The sequence below is a fragment of the Macaca fascicularis genome, chromosome 7 (genome assembly GCF_037993035.2).
Source record: "Macaca fascicularis isolate 582-1 chromosome 7, T2T-MFA8v1.1".
NCBI lineage: Eukaryota > Metazoa > Chordata > Mammalia > Primates > Cercopithecidae > Macaca > Macaca fascicularis.
In genome coordinates this window covers 160,443,728-160,461,285 of record NC_088381.1, presented here as the reverse complement: position 1 = coordinate 160,461,285, position 17,558 = coordinate 160,443,728, and the positions used below count along the sequence as shown (strand labels likewise).

At 51.3% G+C, this 17,558-nt stretch overlaps 1 protein-coding gene across 4 annotated transcripts in view; it reads right to left on the bottom strand.

Annotated features, from left to right (window-relative positions):
* The window catches only part of SLC24A4 (solute carrier family 24 member 4), a 172,536-nt gene that overhangs the window by 37,307 nt on the left and 117,671 nt on the right, over positions 1 to 17,558 (bottom strand). Inside the window, exons 5-12 of one of the 4 annotated variants that reach the window (XM_005562051.5) lie at positions 16,772 to 16,856; positions 16,133 to 16,236; positions 15,481 to 15,555; positions 13,020 to 13,045; positions 10,907 to 10,960; positions 9,106 to 9,248; positions 4,282 to 4,451; positions 1,734 to 1,938 (exon numbers count right to left, since the gene is read on the bottom strand). In XM_005562051.5, the coding sequence (XP_005562108.3) occupies positions 1,734 to 1,938; positions 4,282 to 4,451; positions 9,106 to 9,248; positions 10,907 to 10,960; positions 13,020 to 13,045; positions 15,481 to 15,555; positions 16,133 to 16,236; positions 16,772 to 16,856 (862 nt within the window). The remainder of the gene's footprint in view (positions 1 to 1,733; positions 1,939 to 4,281; positions 4,452 to 9,105; positions 9,249 to 10,906; positions 10,961 to 13,019; positions 13,046 to 15,480; positions 15,556 to 16,132; positions 16,237 to 16,771; positions 16,857 to 17,558) is intronic. The other 3 variants (XM_005562053.5, XM_005562052.5, XM_045396889.3) reach the window with 3 other exon arrangements.

Sequence of the window (17,558 nt, the reverse complement as noted above, 5' to 3'; positions counted from 1 at the left end):
CTTCTGGTCAGCAGAGGAGGCCTGGGAGGCCTGAACCCCGGGGCTGGGCTCCTCTGTGACCTCAGTCAGGGAACACATTTCATTTTCTGAGCCTGCCCTGAATGTGAATAAAGCCTGGGAGGTGTTGGCCAACAATTCTGAACCCAGCCAGGTCCCAGGGAGCAAAGGGAGAGGGATTGAAAATGCAGATCCCCAGGTCCTGCTCCAGGCTCCGGAATGTTCACATTGAGAACCAGGCCTGGCATTTTGGGAAGAGCCCCTGGGTAGCTGCAATGAGCATGCCCTGGAATCTCTCTAACCCAGAGAATCTCTCTAACTCAGAAACTCCAGGGAAGCTCCGTGATCCTAAACGAAGCCTGCATCTTCATGCCGAAGCATGAAAGCAGGGGACAGGGCACCCTAGCCTGCCAGGCCCATGCAATCTACTGCAGGCAGGTGTCCCATCAAGATGGAACAAGAGGCAGGACAGCCTCTGGCCCTCCAGAGTCACCTCCCAAATCAGGTGCTCGGTGAGCCTGATGTTAAACACAGAATTCTTTTCAGAAAACATCAAATTCTAGACTTGAAAGTTCTGGAATCTTGCCTCCTTTCAGGTTGGTGGACACCAGGAAAAATGCCTCCAAAAATGGGGCCAAACAGCTTAGCTCAGGCCTTTGTTTCCCACTGAGGACTTCAGAGGACCTCACAGAAGACTTAGTTAAAGACAAAGGCAGACGGGGTGGGTCCTGGGATCCTCTCGCACATGAATACCTGGATTCATTCATTTGACAGATACCTACTAAGACCCTACTATGTGGCCACTCTTGGGTACTGGGGATGCAGATAAATGCAGTAGACAGGGTACCTGCTTTGTGGAGCTGACAGTTTAGTGGGGGCAAGAGACACAAGAAACAGACAAAATATTTTAAATATGGTAGTCAGGGAAGGTCACAGTGAAAAAGTGACATTTAAGCAGAGACCTGAAGCAGGTGAGGAAGTGAGCGTGTGGATACCTGGGGAAACTGCATTCCAGCAAAGGGCAGGTGCAAAGGTCCTGGGGCAGGTGCACACCTGGTGTGTTCTAGGAATGACAGTGAGGAGGCTGCTGTGGCTGGAGCAGGGGCCAGGAGAGGGAGAAGAACAGGAGCTGAGGTCAGCAGGAGTTGGCAGTCAGATGACACGGGCCTCGCAGTTCAGACTCCAAGTGAGACGGGAGGATCCTGGAGGGCTTGCTGCAGACCCTCAGTCTGATTGGACTTATTTATGGGTAGGAAATATCTTCAAATACACAAGGTATGACTGTCTAAGGGTCATTTGTGGCCTTAGAATCTCCTGTCCCAGCAAATAAAGAGATGCATAGTCAAAATGGCCTGCTGCAAGGGCCAAGAGAGTGCAAGAATGTCCCTAAAAATAACATTGTAGACTGCTTTTCCTTAGCACAAAAGATCGACTGCCCTGAACATTTAAGTGTGGTCACTAGGGGTCACTGGTGCTCCCCAGGCCTCCAGCCGCCCTGCTCTCTGGCCCAAGGTTCTTGCTGAACTTGATAGTGCCAGCACCTCATTGCAGCTCCAATCCACAGTTCAGTACTGAGGACAGATTCGCCTCCTAAGCATTCCAGCGACCTAATAACGACCCTTTGCACCAGCCCTGTGCCGCCCTTACAGGTCCATGCCTCCATGCTGAAGACCTGGGCTTGGTCCCAATGGAGCCCCCAAAAAGTAGCCCAAGAGTCCAGCACCCCCAGAACATACCCGGCATGGAGAAGGGGGACAGGAAGGCAGCCTCCACCGGCTCTGGCTCCGGGGGTGGTGGCTGTGGCGGCGGCTGTTGCTCCTGATTCTGCTGAGGGTCTTCCGGGTTTTCCACAGGAACATTCCCGTTCTCAATGTTCTCGTGTCTCCCGTTTTGAAGCGGCTTGCTGCTCACACCGTTGGCCGAGTTGATCAGTCTCTGCCGCTGTGTGGACAGGAGGCAAGACAGGAGGCAAGGCGTGTGATAAAGCATCATGCTATTGCTATATGCTGGGTTCCTCACATGCACCCTGCTCTTACAGGTGCCTAGAACAACATCCCTGGGGACAGGTTTGCCTGAGAATCAGCCCCAGGACCTTGGAATCCTTCTAAGTGTGGTCATTTCCATTTGTATGGTTACCAGGAAGCCTTTGAGGATTTATCAGAGGGCCTGGGCCACCCCTTCCTAGTGCCAGCTAGACAGCCCAGCCCATGACACTGGTAACAGCCATTATTCAGGGCTCTCCTTGGTGACGTTCATAGCTGCCTGAAGATGGCCACAGGAAAGGCCCTGCACGCATTTTGTAATTTTTAATTTTTTAGGCACATTATACAAAATGTACACTCACTGCCGGGTGTGGTGGCTCATGCTTGTAATCCCAGCACTTTGGGAGGCCAAGGTGGGCAGATCACTTGACGTCAGGAGTTCAAGACCAGCCTGACCAACATGGTGAAACCCTGTCTCTACTAAAAATACAAAAACTAGCTGGGTGTGGTGGTGAGCGCCCATAATCCCAGCTACTCAGGAGGCTGAGGCAGGAGAATCGTTTGAACCCGGGAGGTGGAGGTTGCAGTGAGCTGAGATCATGCCACTGTACTCCAGCCTGGGCAACAAGAGCAAGACTCTGTCCAAAAAAAAAAAAGTACACTTACACTAAGTGCACAGCTTAATGATGTTTTACATCAAGATGTATAACATTTCCAGCCCCTTCAAAGGCTCCCCCCAGGCACCTTCCTAGTCTATATACCCCTACTCCAGAGGTAACCAAGGCAACCACTATGCTGACTTTTGTAAACATTGATTAGTTTTCCCTGAGCTTGAACTTCATATAAATGGATTCAAGTATTAATGTGTATTTTATGACTGGCTTCTTTCAGGCAACCAGTAGCCATGAGATTCACACAGCTTGTCACAAGAGTCAGCAGTTTGTTATTTTTCATGACTGTGTAGTATTCTATTATATGAATAACCCATGATATGGCTTTGCCTATTGATGGGCATTTAGATAGTTTCCCCTTTTTGGTTGTTATGAAGACTGCAGCTATGCACATTTGTGTACATGTCTTTTGTGGACATACACCCTTTCAGTGTGTGTCACTGAAATTTTTAGAGCTAAAAGTATCCTGTTCAATACCCTCACATTAAGTGGGCTAGTGGCTGATGTGAGATTAAAGCTCAGAATTCCTTCCTCGGGACCCGGCTTCTCCAGCTCTCCATGCTGCCTTCCAGGTAGTTCAATCACAACATGGTGGAAGATAAAGTCTTCCCAGCAGCTTAGCACATTTAGGGCATAATAACCAGTATCTCAGCAACTTACCAAAACCTATTCCTTTCCCGGCTATATATGCCATGAAAAATATTCTACAAACCCCAATCTCTAAATCCTTAAAAGTTATTCAACCCTCCCTACCCTCAGCACCCAGTGGGTACAATTAACACATACATGAAAGATGCCCTGGATTCAGTCAAATTTCATTGATTCAAATTTCACTGAATTGGACCAAAATGATTCACAATGATTCAAAGCTTTGGAAAGGTGTTTCCTTTTCCTAATATACTTTCTACAGAGAGGGCACAGTACACATGAAATCAAAGACAAATGTTTACAATATAGAACCTGTAGGCACTGTGAAATATCGTTCTTTCATACAATCTATGTGTTAACTATTAATTATCAGCGCTCACAGTTTGAAGTCTACCAACCCATCTGCTTCTCAGAGTAAGGACTTAAAATTCCAAAATGATACATGCAACAAAGCCTGGAAAAGTTGGTGAGCAATGACCCTATCTTTGCTATACTGTTTATACATTAAATAATATTAAAATTATTATCTCTGCAAATGAGAAGTAAAAGCACCCCATTTAAACACAGCAAGAGTGAAAAGGAAGCCTCAGAGGTCACTGCTGCTCATTAGTGTCTCAGGTTTTCTTCTGGAGTTGTTCTGTCCACAGAGAACAGGTGTGAACTCATCTTTTTTGTTTTGCTCTAAATAACATTTTAAAGAAACAATCCATACTTCAGGCTGGCCTTTCTCCAATTAGTTCTACTCTAGTGCCTGACAAAATACTTAGTGAAATATCTCAGGCATGGTATTCGATTGCTGCAGGCTTTAAAATATCTCTTCAAAGGATAATCTGCGGCCTGTGGGTGATGGGCAGGCTTCTGGAAGCCCCAGGCATCCTTCCTTAAACAGGTGCAGTGATCAATGACACCAGGAAGAGCCCTAACAAGCCAGGGCCTCCTGCATTCAAGGCTGCTCACCTTTATGGTCCTTCAAGCAAACTCACCTCATTAATGATGATCCTGCTGGCCATCCGTAGTCGGGTCCTGGGTCCAAACTTATTGGTGATCATGATTCGCAAGCCAGCTTCAGGGAAGGTGAACTTGGGAGGGCTGGAGCTCATGATCTCGTCCACCATCACCACGGGGTTCTTGCCATACTGTGGCTTCTCCTTCACTATTGAGCACAACACCGTGATTAGTGCTGATCTCTCTGAGGACAACACCCAAGTGCTGGGGCACTGACTTCCCCTTGCCTTGTGAGCTGCCCTAGGCTGTGGTCCTGGCAGCTGGCAGCCACCTGGAAGTCTGGATGCCTGGCTTCAACTCCTCATGTCAGGCAAAGTGGATCACTGGCTTTGAAACACCTGCTGACCTAGTGTGTGAAGCCCAGTGGTTCCCCTTGCTCCAGGACCACTCATGGGCAACCGATGCTCTTCTCCCCTCTTTTCCGGGACCCAGTCTTGGCTAATTACAAGGGTCTTTCAGTTCCTTATCTAAGCCTTACCAGGGCAGCCAACCTACAATACAGACAGGGGCCTACCACTTTTCACCCACGACTATGAGGGGACCTCTCTTTCCCCCGTTTACAGAGGCTCCGATGAAATTTTGCAAATTGACAAGGGTCCCCGGGGTGGAAAATGTTGCAGAGCAGCGGGCACTGGCTCTGAACTTCCTACAAGGCCACCTGCTCTGTCTGCAGGAGAGGATGCTTGTAACTTTGTTCTGTACAGGGCAAGTAGTGAGGTCAAAGATTTAGATCATGGGATCTAGACAGGCAACTGAGACCCAGGAGAGGAGCCTGCTTGTTTGAGGGTGCACGGTGAGCTGCTGGCTGAGCCCAGTGACTATAAACCCTGACACCCTCCGGAGGGAGGCTGGTCTCTCTGACCCTTTCCTTCCCCTCACAATGGGGAGGAACAAAACTCCCTGTCCCCAGACCTCTTCCTTGCCATCTTCATAAACCTGCACCGTGCTGGTATCCTTGGGAATTTAACATTTGACTCCAGATCCCTAGGAGGTCTAGTTATAAAACCGCTCATGAACACAGCATGCAGAAGCAGGCAGAGTGTTCCCCTCCAAAGGGCTATAAAAATGGATACGACTATCCCTCTGCACTGGTTACCAGCTCCCGGTGTGTCCTTTATGGGTCATGGGGTAACCAGGGAATAGGTCCGGAGAGCAAACCCGTGCAAGAGTTAATAGCACAAAAATGCAGAAATGCACACCAGACACACACACACTCCTCACCAAACAGGCAGCAAGGCTCAGCAGACAGGAGGCGTGTGGGTTAGAAAACAAAGCCAGGAGAACATGCATTCGTCAGAGACGGATGCTAACCTCTAACAGGCACGCGGCGCATCGGTGGGCCGGGTGTATGGTTGTTTGTTTTGCTTGAAATGCAGGTGTTATCGCGTGGACGAAAGCTGACTACTTACAATTTAGAAGAGGAGGAGAGTTAAGGAGACAAAGGCCAACAGAGACTGCCAGAGACGATTAGCGTGCGGTGGATGCCGAGAGTCTGGGGCAGCACTCTTGGTGGTGGCGAAGATGCCAGGGGTTATGTGCTGGAGGGTGTTAGTAGCGGGCTCCTTCTATGGGAGCTTCAATCCTCGGGGCCTCTGGCCTTCAGGACGGCTCCTGTCCTGGCTGATTCGATGGCTCTGCTTCCACTTTGAGAAGCAGGAGCCCCCCGACAGCTCATGCCCTTAGCCCCTCACTGCTGCATAAAAGCTCGAATCCCTCCCTGCTCAGAAGCCTCCATCCCAGAGGGAGGTGGAACCCACAGAAACCGCAGGCTTCAGGCTCCATCCTACAGAACCCGCCCCATGCCAGGTACTGCTCGGGGAACAAGTGGGCTCAGAAGGAGGGAGCCTGGAGTCTGTGAGACAAGAGTCAGGCCTCCCCCTTCTCCAATTCCAGGAGTCCAGGCCTGCACCCCCAATTCCTTCCACACTCTCTAGGCAGTTTTCTCCCTTGGCCCTTATCTAAATGCATTCACTTTGATAAAAGCTACGGGAAGATGGAATTCTCCTTCCTTCCCCAGGATGCCTGGCTCCCAGGACACCTTGTCCTGGTGCCCCCGACCAACGACAGAACAAGGGTGTGTGCCCATGCCCAGGGTGGCTGCCCAGAAAAGAACTCAATGACAGCACATTCTCCCAGCTGTTCAGCCCAAGGTCAGGCATCACCCCCAACTCTCCCCACTATAAACCAAGGCTGTGCCCAGCGCCGGGGCAGCCTGGAGGGGTCCACAGTGCGCCTCTCAGGCGAGGCTGGCAGGCAGGTGGCCCAGGCTGTGTTCCAGGCCACCTGAGAAGCACCAGGAGGCTGCTTGGGTGAGCTGAGCCACACAGCCTTTAAGAACGTCTCAGTACTCAAAGGCCTTTTATCAGTGTGATGGGGAAAAAGCTTTCTCCCCACTTTTCCCGTCAAGGAGTTGGAGGATAAAACTTCGGGTTTTCTGTGGGAAACACAAAAACTGAGAACAGCTCGCTCGGGCCTGAGAGAGTGTGTGCTCTTGAGAGAATCTCCCAGGCAGCAGCACCCTGTGCATTCCTTCGGGTGGGGTGGCCACATGGCGACCTGCCTGGAGCTGGGCACAGGGAGAGAAACTCCGATGTCATCTCCAGCTAAGAGTCCATGACACCGCCCTTAGGAAAGGCCCCGAAGCCTTGGCCTCCCCAGTCCCGCCCGGGATGTTACCGGGGGCTCCTTCCTCCTGCTTCAGTTGAGTCTACGCAGGGGACAGTGCAGAGCAGTGACTCACACATGGCCCTCTGGGAGCCTCTTATGAGAGGGGCAGTAAAAAGTGGTGTGAAGAAATCCCCACGTCTGCCTCTCCAGGTCTCCCCTTTCTCCAATTCCAGATGTCCAGGCCCACACCCCACTTCCCTTCACACTCTCTGAGGACTTTCTCCCTGGGCCCTTATCCAAATACATTCCCTCTGATAAAAGCTGCAGGAAGATGGGATTCTGCCTCCTTCCCCAGTGCTTGGGGGCAGTCCCGTGTCCAATCTTCCAGTTTTCCAGAAAATGTCCTGGACTTAAAGAGATTTGGGAGGAAATAAACTTGCAAGGAAGTGCTACTGTCACAGGCACAGAGTGGCAGAGACAGTCACAGCAGTGCCAGAAAAGGCACCGTGTGGGCAGTGGCCTCTGGGAGCCTGGGTTGCCCTGAGAAGCTGAGGAGCTGAGGCCCCCATGCTGCGAATGAGAAGTGCTTCCTGCAGGGTCCTGGGGGGTCTCCTGGGTTGGCTACAGGGTGGTAGGCGGCTCTTGGGTGGGCATCTCCCACCAAGCTGAGTGACTCAGCACACATTACTTCTCTTCCTCGCCACGAAGGCCCAGAGGACCCAGGAGCACCATATATACGACAGGGCAGCAACCAGCCTCTGTCCTGCCAGCCTGTGTGTGGGGACCACCTTGGGGCCACTACGCCCATAGAGTTAAAATCCGACATAGCAGCCCACATGGCTCCTTCCCCTTCTGAGGTTGTCCTGGAAACAGGCTTCCCCTGGGGTAGCCTGCTCGGCATTTACGAAACTCGACACATGAACCAAACTCAACGCTCATCAGCTCCTCAGCTTTGCCCTTTGTGGGTGGGCCTCCGCACCCAGGCTGCGGCCTGGACCGCACCCCGCTGCCCTAGCAGGCTTCCTCCTTCTATGCGGAGAGACTCCTCCCTCTTGGGGGTTGCCTGAGACAGGGCAGAACAGACTCCCAGAATGCACATGGGAGGAAGCCATGCCCTCATCGGCCCCAGGAAGATGACTGGAGAAGGGGCCCAGAAATACAGCTTCCACCCCCAGATGTCCCAGACACATCTGAGACCACCTGGTCCCACCAGTGACATCACAAAAGAGTTCACCTGATTAGCCCCAGGCCATGGAGAATGGGGGGGGGAAAGAGCCCCCAGACACCAGTGCAAGGCGCTCACCTGGTGAAGGCCTTGCCCAACACCGAGGGTGGAGCTTAGACCTGTTTTTCCATACTGATTGCAAGAACCGGCCCAGGCTCTGCCACTGGTCTGGGCTAGAGTGAATGCTCTCTCCTTCCCGGCAGCTGCTTCCACAAAGGGAGCCACCTGGTCACTGGCCTTGGATTATTCAGGTTTCCAAAGAGGCCGTCAGTCAGGCGCAGATGATTCAGAGAATTCGGTAAGACATGACAGGAGATGGCTCTGGAGGCCCAGATCCCCAGTTCCCAGACAAGAAGGCCAAAGAGCTGCGGATGAGACAAGGTTGCTGCCCCAGGGGAAGGGGCTCCCTGGTGGGGCTCTCTGAGGCTGGCCTGGGGATGCCTGCTCAGCTTCGTGTCTGCCTTTTACTGGCCTTGTTCTTCCTCCGGGCGACAGTTCCCAGCCTGAGAATGGGTGCTTTGTCCAGAGCCCTTCTCCATCCAGGACTGGGCCTGGCATTTGAGAAACTGTAGGGAGGCCCAGGCTGGCTCTGCCGCCCCAGCTCCTCAGCTTCCTGTCGTGGGCCCGCACATGGGTCAGGGACCCCACAGCATTCTGAAGAGCCAAACAGGCCTTGCGCCTTCCCCAGAAGGCGTGGGAAAGCTCCCAGAAACGTGGCTGTGGTTTTTCTCTTTCCTGCTGTACTTCCCTCTACCCCTGCCCCACCTAAGCAAAACCCCATCTCCCATACTGACTCTCGCTCCTCACTTAGGGCACCTGCGGTCAAAGGGAAGAGAGTGACAATTTAGAGGGGGGACATTGTGAGAGGCTGTGTGTGTGTGTGTGTGTGTGTGTGTGTGTGTACACAAAAGAGAAGGAGAGAGTGGCTTCCAGGACACATTTCTGCCCACTCCTGTCTGCTCAGCCTTACCTTGCCTCAGCAATGGCACGGAAGGGTCATCATAGCTACCGTCATAGAAATCATTACCAGCCTCCAGCTCACTGTTGACCGGGTTGCCGTTTGCAATGCTCTTTTGTTTGATTGTGAAAAAGGCTTGCATCTTCACATTGTACCTGGAAGTGAGGGAGGCAGGAGGTCAGGGCAGTGGAGAGGATTCCCACGGACTGGGCAGTGGGGGATCACACCCCATCCCTGCGCGTAGTCAGCACAGAGCAGGAGTGGCGGGTGGCAGGGGAGGTGTGGAGCCTCGGCTTTTCAACCGGGCTGACAGTTTCCTGACAGGGACCTGGGAGCACTGTGTTGTCTGGAGGCACCTGCTCCTATTGAGCTGGTGGTGGGCTTCCCGGGGGCATGAGAAACCTTTCAGCCAAGAAGATGACTGAGGCTTACTTAATGGAGCCTGTCCTAATAAAGGAAGCTCAACCTCGCCTCTGAGCAGGCTCGCAGGGGGCATTACCAGACCTGTCCTGTCTCCCCCAGCAGCAGATCTTGCTCCCAGGATGCTCACGGGCACCCCCTGCACCACTCACAGCCAGCACTGCCATCACCCCTGAGGGAAGAGTCTCTCCATCTCAAAGAACCTCAGGCGGGCTCCTCACTGAAAGGCACTCAGATTGGAGATCATTTAAGGATAATGCTCTTGCAGTCTGACAGTTTATCACCCATTTTTATAAAACGTTATAAATGTTTTATATAAATGTGGGATTTATATCCTCATAAAACTCAGAGTGTTGTCTTTTTAATTACGTATCCAGGTACGAGGAGGAAGATAAACCTGAACGTGGCTCAGCTCATGAGTAGGGGTGTGTGTGTGTGTGTGTGTGTGTGTGTGTGTGTGTGTGTGTGTGGTGGGAAAAAAATATATGTCATAAAATTGACCATTCTAACTACTTTCCCTTTTTAAGTGCACAATACAGTGGCGTTAATTACATTCGCATTGTTCTACAACCATCAGCACGGTTCCCAAAACATTTGTATCATCCCAAACAACAACACTGTTCCCACTAATCATTAATTCCTCCTTCTTTGCTCCCCAGCCGCCTGCACTGACCTCTGATCCACCTCTATGAATGTGGCTCTTCTAGATCCCTCATGTAAGTGCAATCAGACAATATTTGTCCTTTTGTGACTGGCTTCGTCCACTGAGCATAATGTTTTCCAGGTTCATCCATGTTGTAGCCTGTCAGAACGTTATTCCTTTTTCTGGCTGCATAGTATTCCTCATGGGTAGTTTTGAGATGGTTCTGACCTGGGTAGCTTCTGGAGGGGCTCAAGGTTGCACAGCCTGAGTTTCCATCCTCAGTACTATCAGTGGCTGCAGTTGTGCAAAGCACTGGCCCAGAGAAGTGGCACTTTATGAAGCCTGGGGCAGAGGTTAATCTGCCTGGCTTTTTGAAAAGAGTGGTATTAAATTATCAGAAGGCTTCTAGAGATAGCACAAGTGAGTGGTTACCCTGGGGCATGGAGAAGCTGCCCAGAGCAGGGCAGGAAGGAGGTCCTTGCATGCTACTTGTTTGGGGAGCAGCCCTGTGGTCCACACATCAGCCACCTGCGTGATTCCCCTGGCCTCAGTGTGGACGGCACCCCCCGAACAGCATCTAACACCCCTCCCCTACTCCAGCTGTCCCCCAGCAGGGCGTCTCCCAGAGAGCTGGGACTGGCCTAAAAGGACGAAGATCTGACAGATGTTTTTCTCCCTGCTGTCACAAAAGGCTACAGCAAGCAGCGGGGCAAGGCGTCGGCAGCCCCGGGAAGGAGAAAGGGCACTTACTTCATGATCAGAATATAAAACACATACAAGATGATGAGCACCAGGCCTTCCCACCTCAAAGAGAGAAAGGAGATTGCGGTTAGAGCTCGGGGCCTGGGGCAGGTGAAGGCTGGGACTGAGGGGTCCAGGAGTGGAGGAGGGCGGGATGTCTTTACCTCCCCCGCCCCTAGTGCCGGGCCCAGAACCTGGGCATGTGGGAGAGATCCCCCAGCCTGTGGCTGTCTTGCCACCAGCAGCCCTTTTGATGATCAAGCAAGAAAAGCTGAGAGGTCTCTTCTCAACTATAGAGGTCTGCAGGAGAGAGGTGGGGTTCCCCCAGCTTCCTAGAAAAGGGAGGGACTAGGGCCACCACGTCCCAGGATTCATGGAGGCTAGTGGCCTGAAGTCATGCAAACTCGACCCTGAGAGACCCTGTGGTCACCCAAGATTCTGGGCAGGAGCCAGAGAAGCTGTGGGTGTGGGTGGAAAGGGGCCCAAGTCCTGGAAGTAGGGCCTGAGAGCTGACTGAATATGCGGCAGGTGGCACAGGAGCCTCCTGGGCCTTATGCTGGGCATGGAAGGGTTGGGGTCTTCCTGGGATGCACCATTACTACCCTCTGGTGCACCCCACCCAATCCCACTAGCAGTGGGGATTTTCGTAGCTCTGACCATAAGCCCCTGGCAGAGCACACAAGCTTTAGCTTGTTCATCCACTTGACATGTATAAACCAAAGCCCATTATGTGCCCAGCATGGGCTACAGTTGTTTTGGGAGCTCTTCCTTTGCTGACCTCCAGATCATGGAACCACTGCCATCCCAACCCTGTCTACAGATGACAAAAATGAGACCCAGGAGTTCAGAGGCTTTCCTGGGGCCAGACAGCAGGTTAGGGGCCAGGATAGGACCAGAACCAGGTTTCTGGGGGCCCATAGCACACAGCTGCTCAGGGCAGGTAGCTGATGTCCTCAGCCTGATTGTCTGATTCTATTTCCATAAATAATCATACAGGATGCAGCCTGTAATCCAGACACTTTGGGAGGCCAAGGCAGGTGGATCACTTGAGCCCAGGAGTTCAAGACCAGCCTGGCCAACATGGTGAAACCCCATCTCTACAAAAAATTAAAAAATTAGCCAGGTGTGGTGGCATGCACCTGTAGTCCCAGCCACTTGGGAGGCTGAGGCACATGAATCACTTGAATCCAGGAGGCAGAGGTTGCAGTGAGCCAAGATGGCACCACTGCACTCTAGCCTGGACGACAGAGTAAGACTGGATCTCGGAAAAAAAAAAAAAAAATCATACAGGATACATGCAGATTCTGAATTGTTGGCAATCAAAAGAAAATGTTTATGAGTTATGAATGTCAGATGCATTCCCATGCTATCAAATAGAATGGAAACATCAACCTGTTCCTCAGAAGTTTGTGATTTATGTATCTGTTTTGGTGGATGGGGTCTCACTATGTTGCTCAGTCTGGTCTCAAACTCCTGGGTTCAAGCCATCCTCCCACCTCAGCCTCCTTAGTAGCTGAAATTACAGGTGTGAGCCACCATGCTGGGTTATGTATCTTAGTTAAGAAATTAATTCCTACCTTAGTGTCTTAAAGATAAGTCTCTATATTTTCTTTTGACATTTTCTAAAAAGTCTCATTTTTACAGTAATATCTTCAAATCACCTGGAGTTTACTTTTGTATAAGGTGTGAGGTAGGGATCTGATGTTGTATTGTTCTGTGTGGATTCCCAGTTGTCCCTGCAGCATTCAAGACTCTATTCCTAACTCACTGCCTTATCATGACATCTCTGCAATGTCCCCCATTCCAGAAATAGGCCCATTAATGCATTCCATATTGGCCTATGCTTATCCCTTTGCAAAATACCATACTGTTTTCAGAATTTTAACTTTATAACACATCGTGACACCTAGCAGGACAGGACTATTAAGGGAAACAGTTTTTTGCACTTTGACAGGATAAAGAAAGGCATGATTGCTTAGAATGATATCTTTTTCTACTTTCACAAGTTGATAAGCTTAAGTTTATGAAAATAATGTTTAAAAAGATTCAGGGAACCCAACAAACAAGGATACTGGAAACAACAACAAAAAAGAACAATGAAAAATACACTTGAAAAACTTACCACACAATTTGTTCATCATATATGAACTGTAAGGCAAAAGAAACAGAGTTGAGGTGGGTGGGACATATTTATTTCCAAACAAGAACAAGCACAGACACCCAGGCACCCAGAGCCAACGTATACCGGCCTTGTTATATGTGTTATGGATCAATTTCTGAGCTGCTCACCTACAGGCCTTTCCTTAGTGTAGCCTAGGCCAGCAGTGTACTGTATTACATAGCCCCAGCTTAGCACAGCCACCCTCAGAGATATGTCCTGTGCTTTATAACAGTCCAAGTAGCTACTAGGGGCTAACCTGGCAGAAGCCTCCCCTCATTCATGGAACAGAATTGCTATAATCAAGAAATCTCAAAGACTGAAAGATAGCTTGTGTGTGCATGGTGTTTGTGTGTGTATGGGGTATGCATGTGTATATGTGGTGTGCAAGTGTGTGTTGGAGGGTGTATCTTTTTTTTGTTTTTGAGACATAGTCTCGCTCTGTCACCTAGGCTGAAGTGCAGTGGCGTGATTTTGGCTCACTGCAACCTCCGTCTCCCAGGTTCAAGCAATTCTCCTGCCTCAGGCTCTCAAGTAGCTGGAATTACAGGCATGCACCACCAAACTCGGCTAATTTTTGTACTTTTAGTAGAGACAAGGTTTTACCATGTTGGCCAGGCTGGTCTCAAATTCTTGACCTCAAGTGATCAGCCCGCCTCGGCCTTCCAAAGTGCTGGGATTACAGGCATGAGCCACCACACCCGGCCTTCACTTCATTTTTGTAAATCAAAGAATTTTTACATCATTTTAGTGAATCCTTAATTTTCTAATAAGGTAACTGTCATGCAAATTAAGGAATGATTATACTTTGTTCTGTTTGGAATTTTATCAGGAGTCGTTCATTATTGTGGAAAATCACATCATCAACATCGGCACCACCCACGGGGTTTAGGAGAGAGCCCAACACTTGGGCATCAGTCTGCATTTGTACTAGACGGTCTCAGAGATTGTTTGTGTAGGAGGGAACCAATCCCTTCATTGGCTCTCCTGGCTTCTTCATGCCAAACCATTTACATACTGAAAGATGTATTCTTTTATTATAAATTACATTTATTTCTCCTTTATATTATAGTTAGGGCATATGTTGACCTGTTTGAAATCGTGTATCCGTAGATTGTTTCATCTGTAGAATCATCTCAGACATCTACTTTTTGGAGGGTGTGGTAGGCAGCCTGTAGGGGGTCCCCATGCTCCCACTGAATGACATTCATGCTTCCCTAGCACGTGGGCTGCACCTGGTGACTTGCTTCTAACAAACAGAATACAGCACATGTGGCAGGTATCACTCCCGAAAGCAGGTTAGGAAAAGGCTGTGGCTTCCATCTTGGTGCCTCTGGCCCTTGCTCTGAGGGAAGCCCGCAACCCAGCTGAGAGCTGCCCTGTGGAACAGCCAGCAGCCCAAGGCCTGCCCACAGCCACATGAGTGACCCTGCAAGAGCAGCCCCGCCCACCAAGCTCTGTGATGATGCTACCCTGGCTAATGCCTTAACTGCAGCCTAGCAGAGGACCTGGCCTAGAGGACCCAGCTATACCATTTCTGACTGGTTTCCCACAGAAAGTGGGAGATAATAAATCTTTGTCTTAAACTGCTGAGTTTTGGGGAAATTTGTTATGCAGCAATAGGGCACTAATACAGGGGACACGACTGTCTATATAAAGTTCACTCTAGGTCTGGTTGAGAGCTGTCACTCAGAGGCACATTCCACCCCTGAAGTTTGAGTGTGCCCTGTGTACATGTCCCTTTCCTCCACTTCAAAATTCTTTTGTTTTAAAATGCTCCCCTGTGGATGACATGCTCCTTGGCTATATCTGGCTGTGCCATCCACCTCACTATCAAGTGCCATGATGTCACCCCAGCCCTTGGGGCCCATGTGGGACACTCCACATCACTCCAACAGGTCCAGGGCCCCCTTGTGAGCTCCTCTCCTCTTCTTCCTCTCCTCCTGGCTCCTCTCTTGCTCCCAGTTGCTCCCTCTGCCTGCCCTGAGCTGGCCTGCTCCCTCTCCCACCCTGTGGGCAGCAGAGCCAGAAACTCTGCATTTTAAAACCAAGCCCACCAAAGAGTAACCAGGGCCTACATGGGGAGCAAAAGGGCCCCAGATGAGAAAAGTGCCCTAGCTGAACCGCACGGGCTGTGGGACGTCTGCTTCTGAGGCCTTTGTGTCTTCAAGATGGCCCCTGGATTCGCTCCACAACCAAGGTGCGGGGTCTGAGGTTTTGGGGAAAGGGAGGCACAGTGCTGGGGGTGGCATAGTGCGGGAGGTGGGGGGCTGGTCATTGTGACCACAGTGAGTGGCTGGCACACCCCACTACTGGGTGCTGTGAGTCCTCTCTGGTCCCAGTGCCAAGGCAGAGATGGGCAGGGGTCCTGTGCTTTTGCAGGGTCCTGGCCAACCTGACCTTGGGGGTGGGGGGGGCGACTCACCACGATGAGCACGATGACAGAGATGGTGTAGTACACGGAGTCTCGGCACACGGCCCACCACGTCAGACGGACCACCTGCCGGCAGAGCCCCGTTGGCTGCTATGAGCAGGGGGATGAGGAGAGGGTGCAACTGCCCAGGCCTCCTCCCCTCCGCAGTGCAGGGCATACCCACAGGGCTCCTCCTCCTAACTCCAGCCCACACTTGTTCTTTGTTATATTTGGGGAACAGAATGAAACCAAGTAATGTTCTCAAGCCATGGCAAAGCAGCCCCCTATTCCTCTGAGGTCAGAACAGTGCGTGTTTCACAGTAGAGGCCAGAGGCTCTCGCTCTCCACCCGATCCTGGCAGCTTCAGGCACAGTCAGCTGCCCACTTCCATCTCCCTCCGCAAGGCAGGGCCTCACTCACGACCCGCCTCTCTGAGGTCAAGTCCAACATTCCCCTGGGGCTCTGAGGATATCTAATGGGGTATCAACGACAATCCAGCTTCATGCTCCCTGTTGGGGAGGCCAAAACCAGGCCCCAAATGTATCCAGAATCCAGCTTAGCTGTCCTGTGGGTGTCCCCACTGCTACCCCAACCTCTCGTCATAGAGGCTCTTCCCCCACACTTCAGGGCATGCGTCTGCCAGGCCCGGGGAGAAACCACTGACCTGGCCAGCAAACAGTCCACATACTCCAATTATGCACAGGATGTTGAACACAGCGGAGCCCACGATGGTGCCCACCCCGACGTCCCCGTGGGTGATGAACACCCCTGGAAAGGAAACACACAGGCCCTGGGCCTCAGACATGCACCCCAGCCTGCCCCTTCCTCAGTGTCCCCTTTCACAGGAAAGTGGGTTGTTTTACTATCAAACAGAGCATCTGGGGAGCAGAAGAGAATGGCAGAAGCTGTGGCAGAACCAGGGAGATGGAAATGCCACCGGGGACCAGCTACTCCAATCTTCCCTTTTCCTCTGAGCAGCTTTATTCAGATATAATTTGCCTGCTATAAAATTTACCCATTTAAATATACAATTCGGTAGTTTTGGTATATTCACAGAATCATGCAACCAAAACCACAATCTAATTTTAGATTATTTTTATCACCTTAAAAAGAACATTTTTATCACCCCTCAGCACCCTACTCCACCCCATGCCCCAAGAAACCACCCACCTACTTACTGTCTCTCCAGTTCTCCCATTTCACAGATGAGAAGTGAGGCTTAGAGCTGACAAATGCCCCCACTGCTCTGGGCACCAAACAGACTCTCTAGATCCTGTGTCTCAGGCTAGAGGGGATTTCTTACCAATAACAGAGGCAAACAGCTCTGGCGTTGAGCTTCCTGCAGCCATGAAGGTGGCTCCAGCCACATCTTCACTCAGATGAAGTCTCTGAAACAGAAGTGACCACAGACCCTCAGGGTGTGACGTGGGGGCCCTGGACATCACTGGATGCTCCACAGCCAAGGAGCATGCAGGAGAGCAGTGCTGCAACCAGAGCCAAACTCCTCTGCCCGCAGCCTCTCACCCCGGGGACATGCTGTCTGCCTTCTGCCATCTGCCCTGCACCCTCCACCAGGCATTCCACTCAGAGCCCTTCCCCCTCCCCTACCTATCTCCTTTCTGTTTGTCCTCCAAGCCCCTGACCAAATAATGTCTCCCTGATGAAGTCTTCCTAGGCATCCATTCAGAGCCAGCCATTTCCCTCAGATATATGATGTGTTTTATCTGCTGTTACTGAAACGTGAATTTCACATGAGGGTTTGTGGTTCACAAGCTTTGCCTTCCCTCACCGGATGATGAGGGCAGCAGCTGGTCTTCCTGTCTTTGCATCCCTGGTGCCTAGTACAGGGTCTGGGACACAGTGGTGCTCCCCAGGCACACACCAGTCTAGTGACCATCCCCTCCCATGCCAGTTTTGGGTACTGGGGGCCTCGGTGAGAATGTCAGCATTGTGGATCTGGAGGCCTCTGGCCCGCAGCTGGGCCTTGCATTCTGGAAGGCCTTCTCCACGGCAGGCCTGACATCCGGTGGCTCACAAAGACCCAGAGGTACTGGTTTCAGGGTTAAGCTGGCACGGGACAGGGTGGGAAC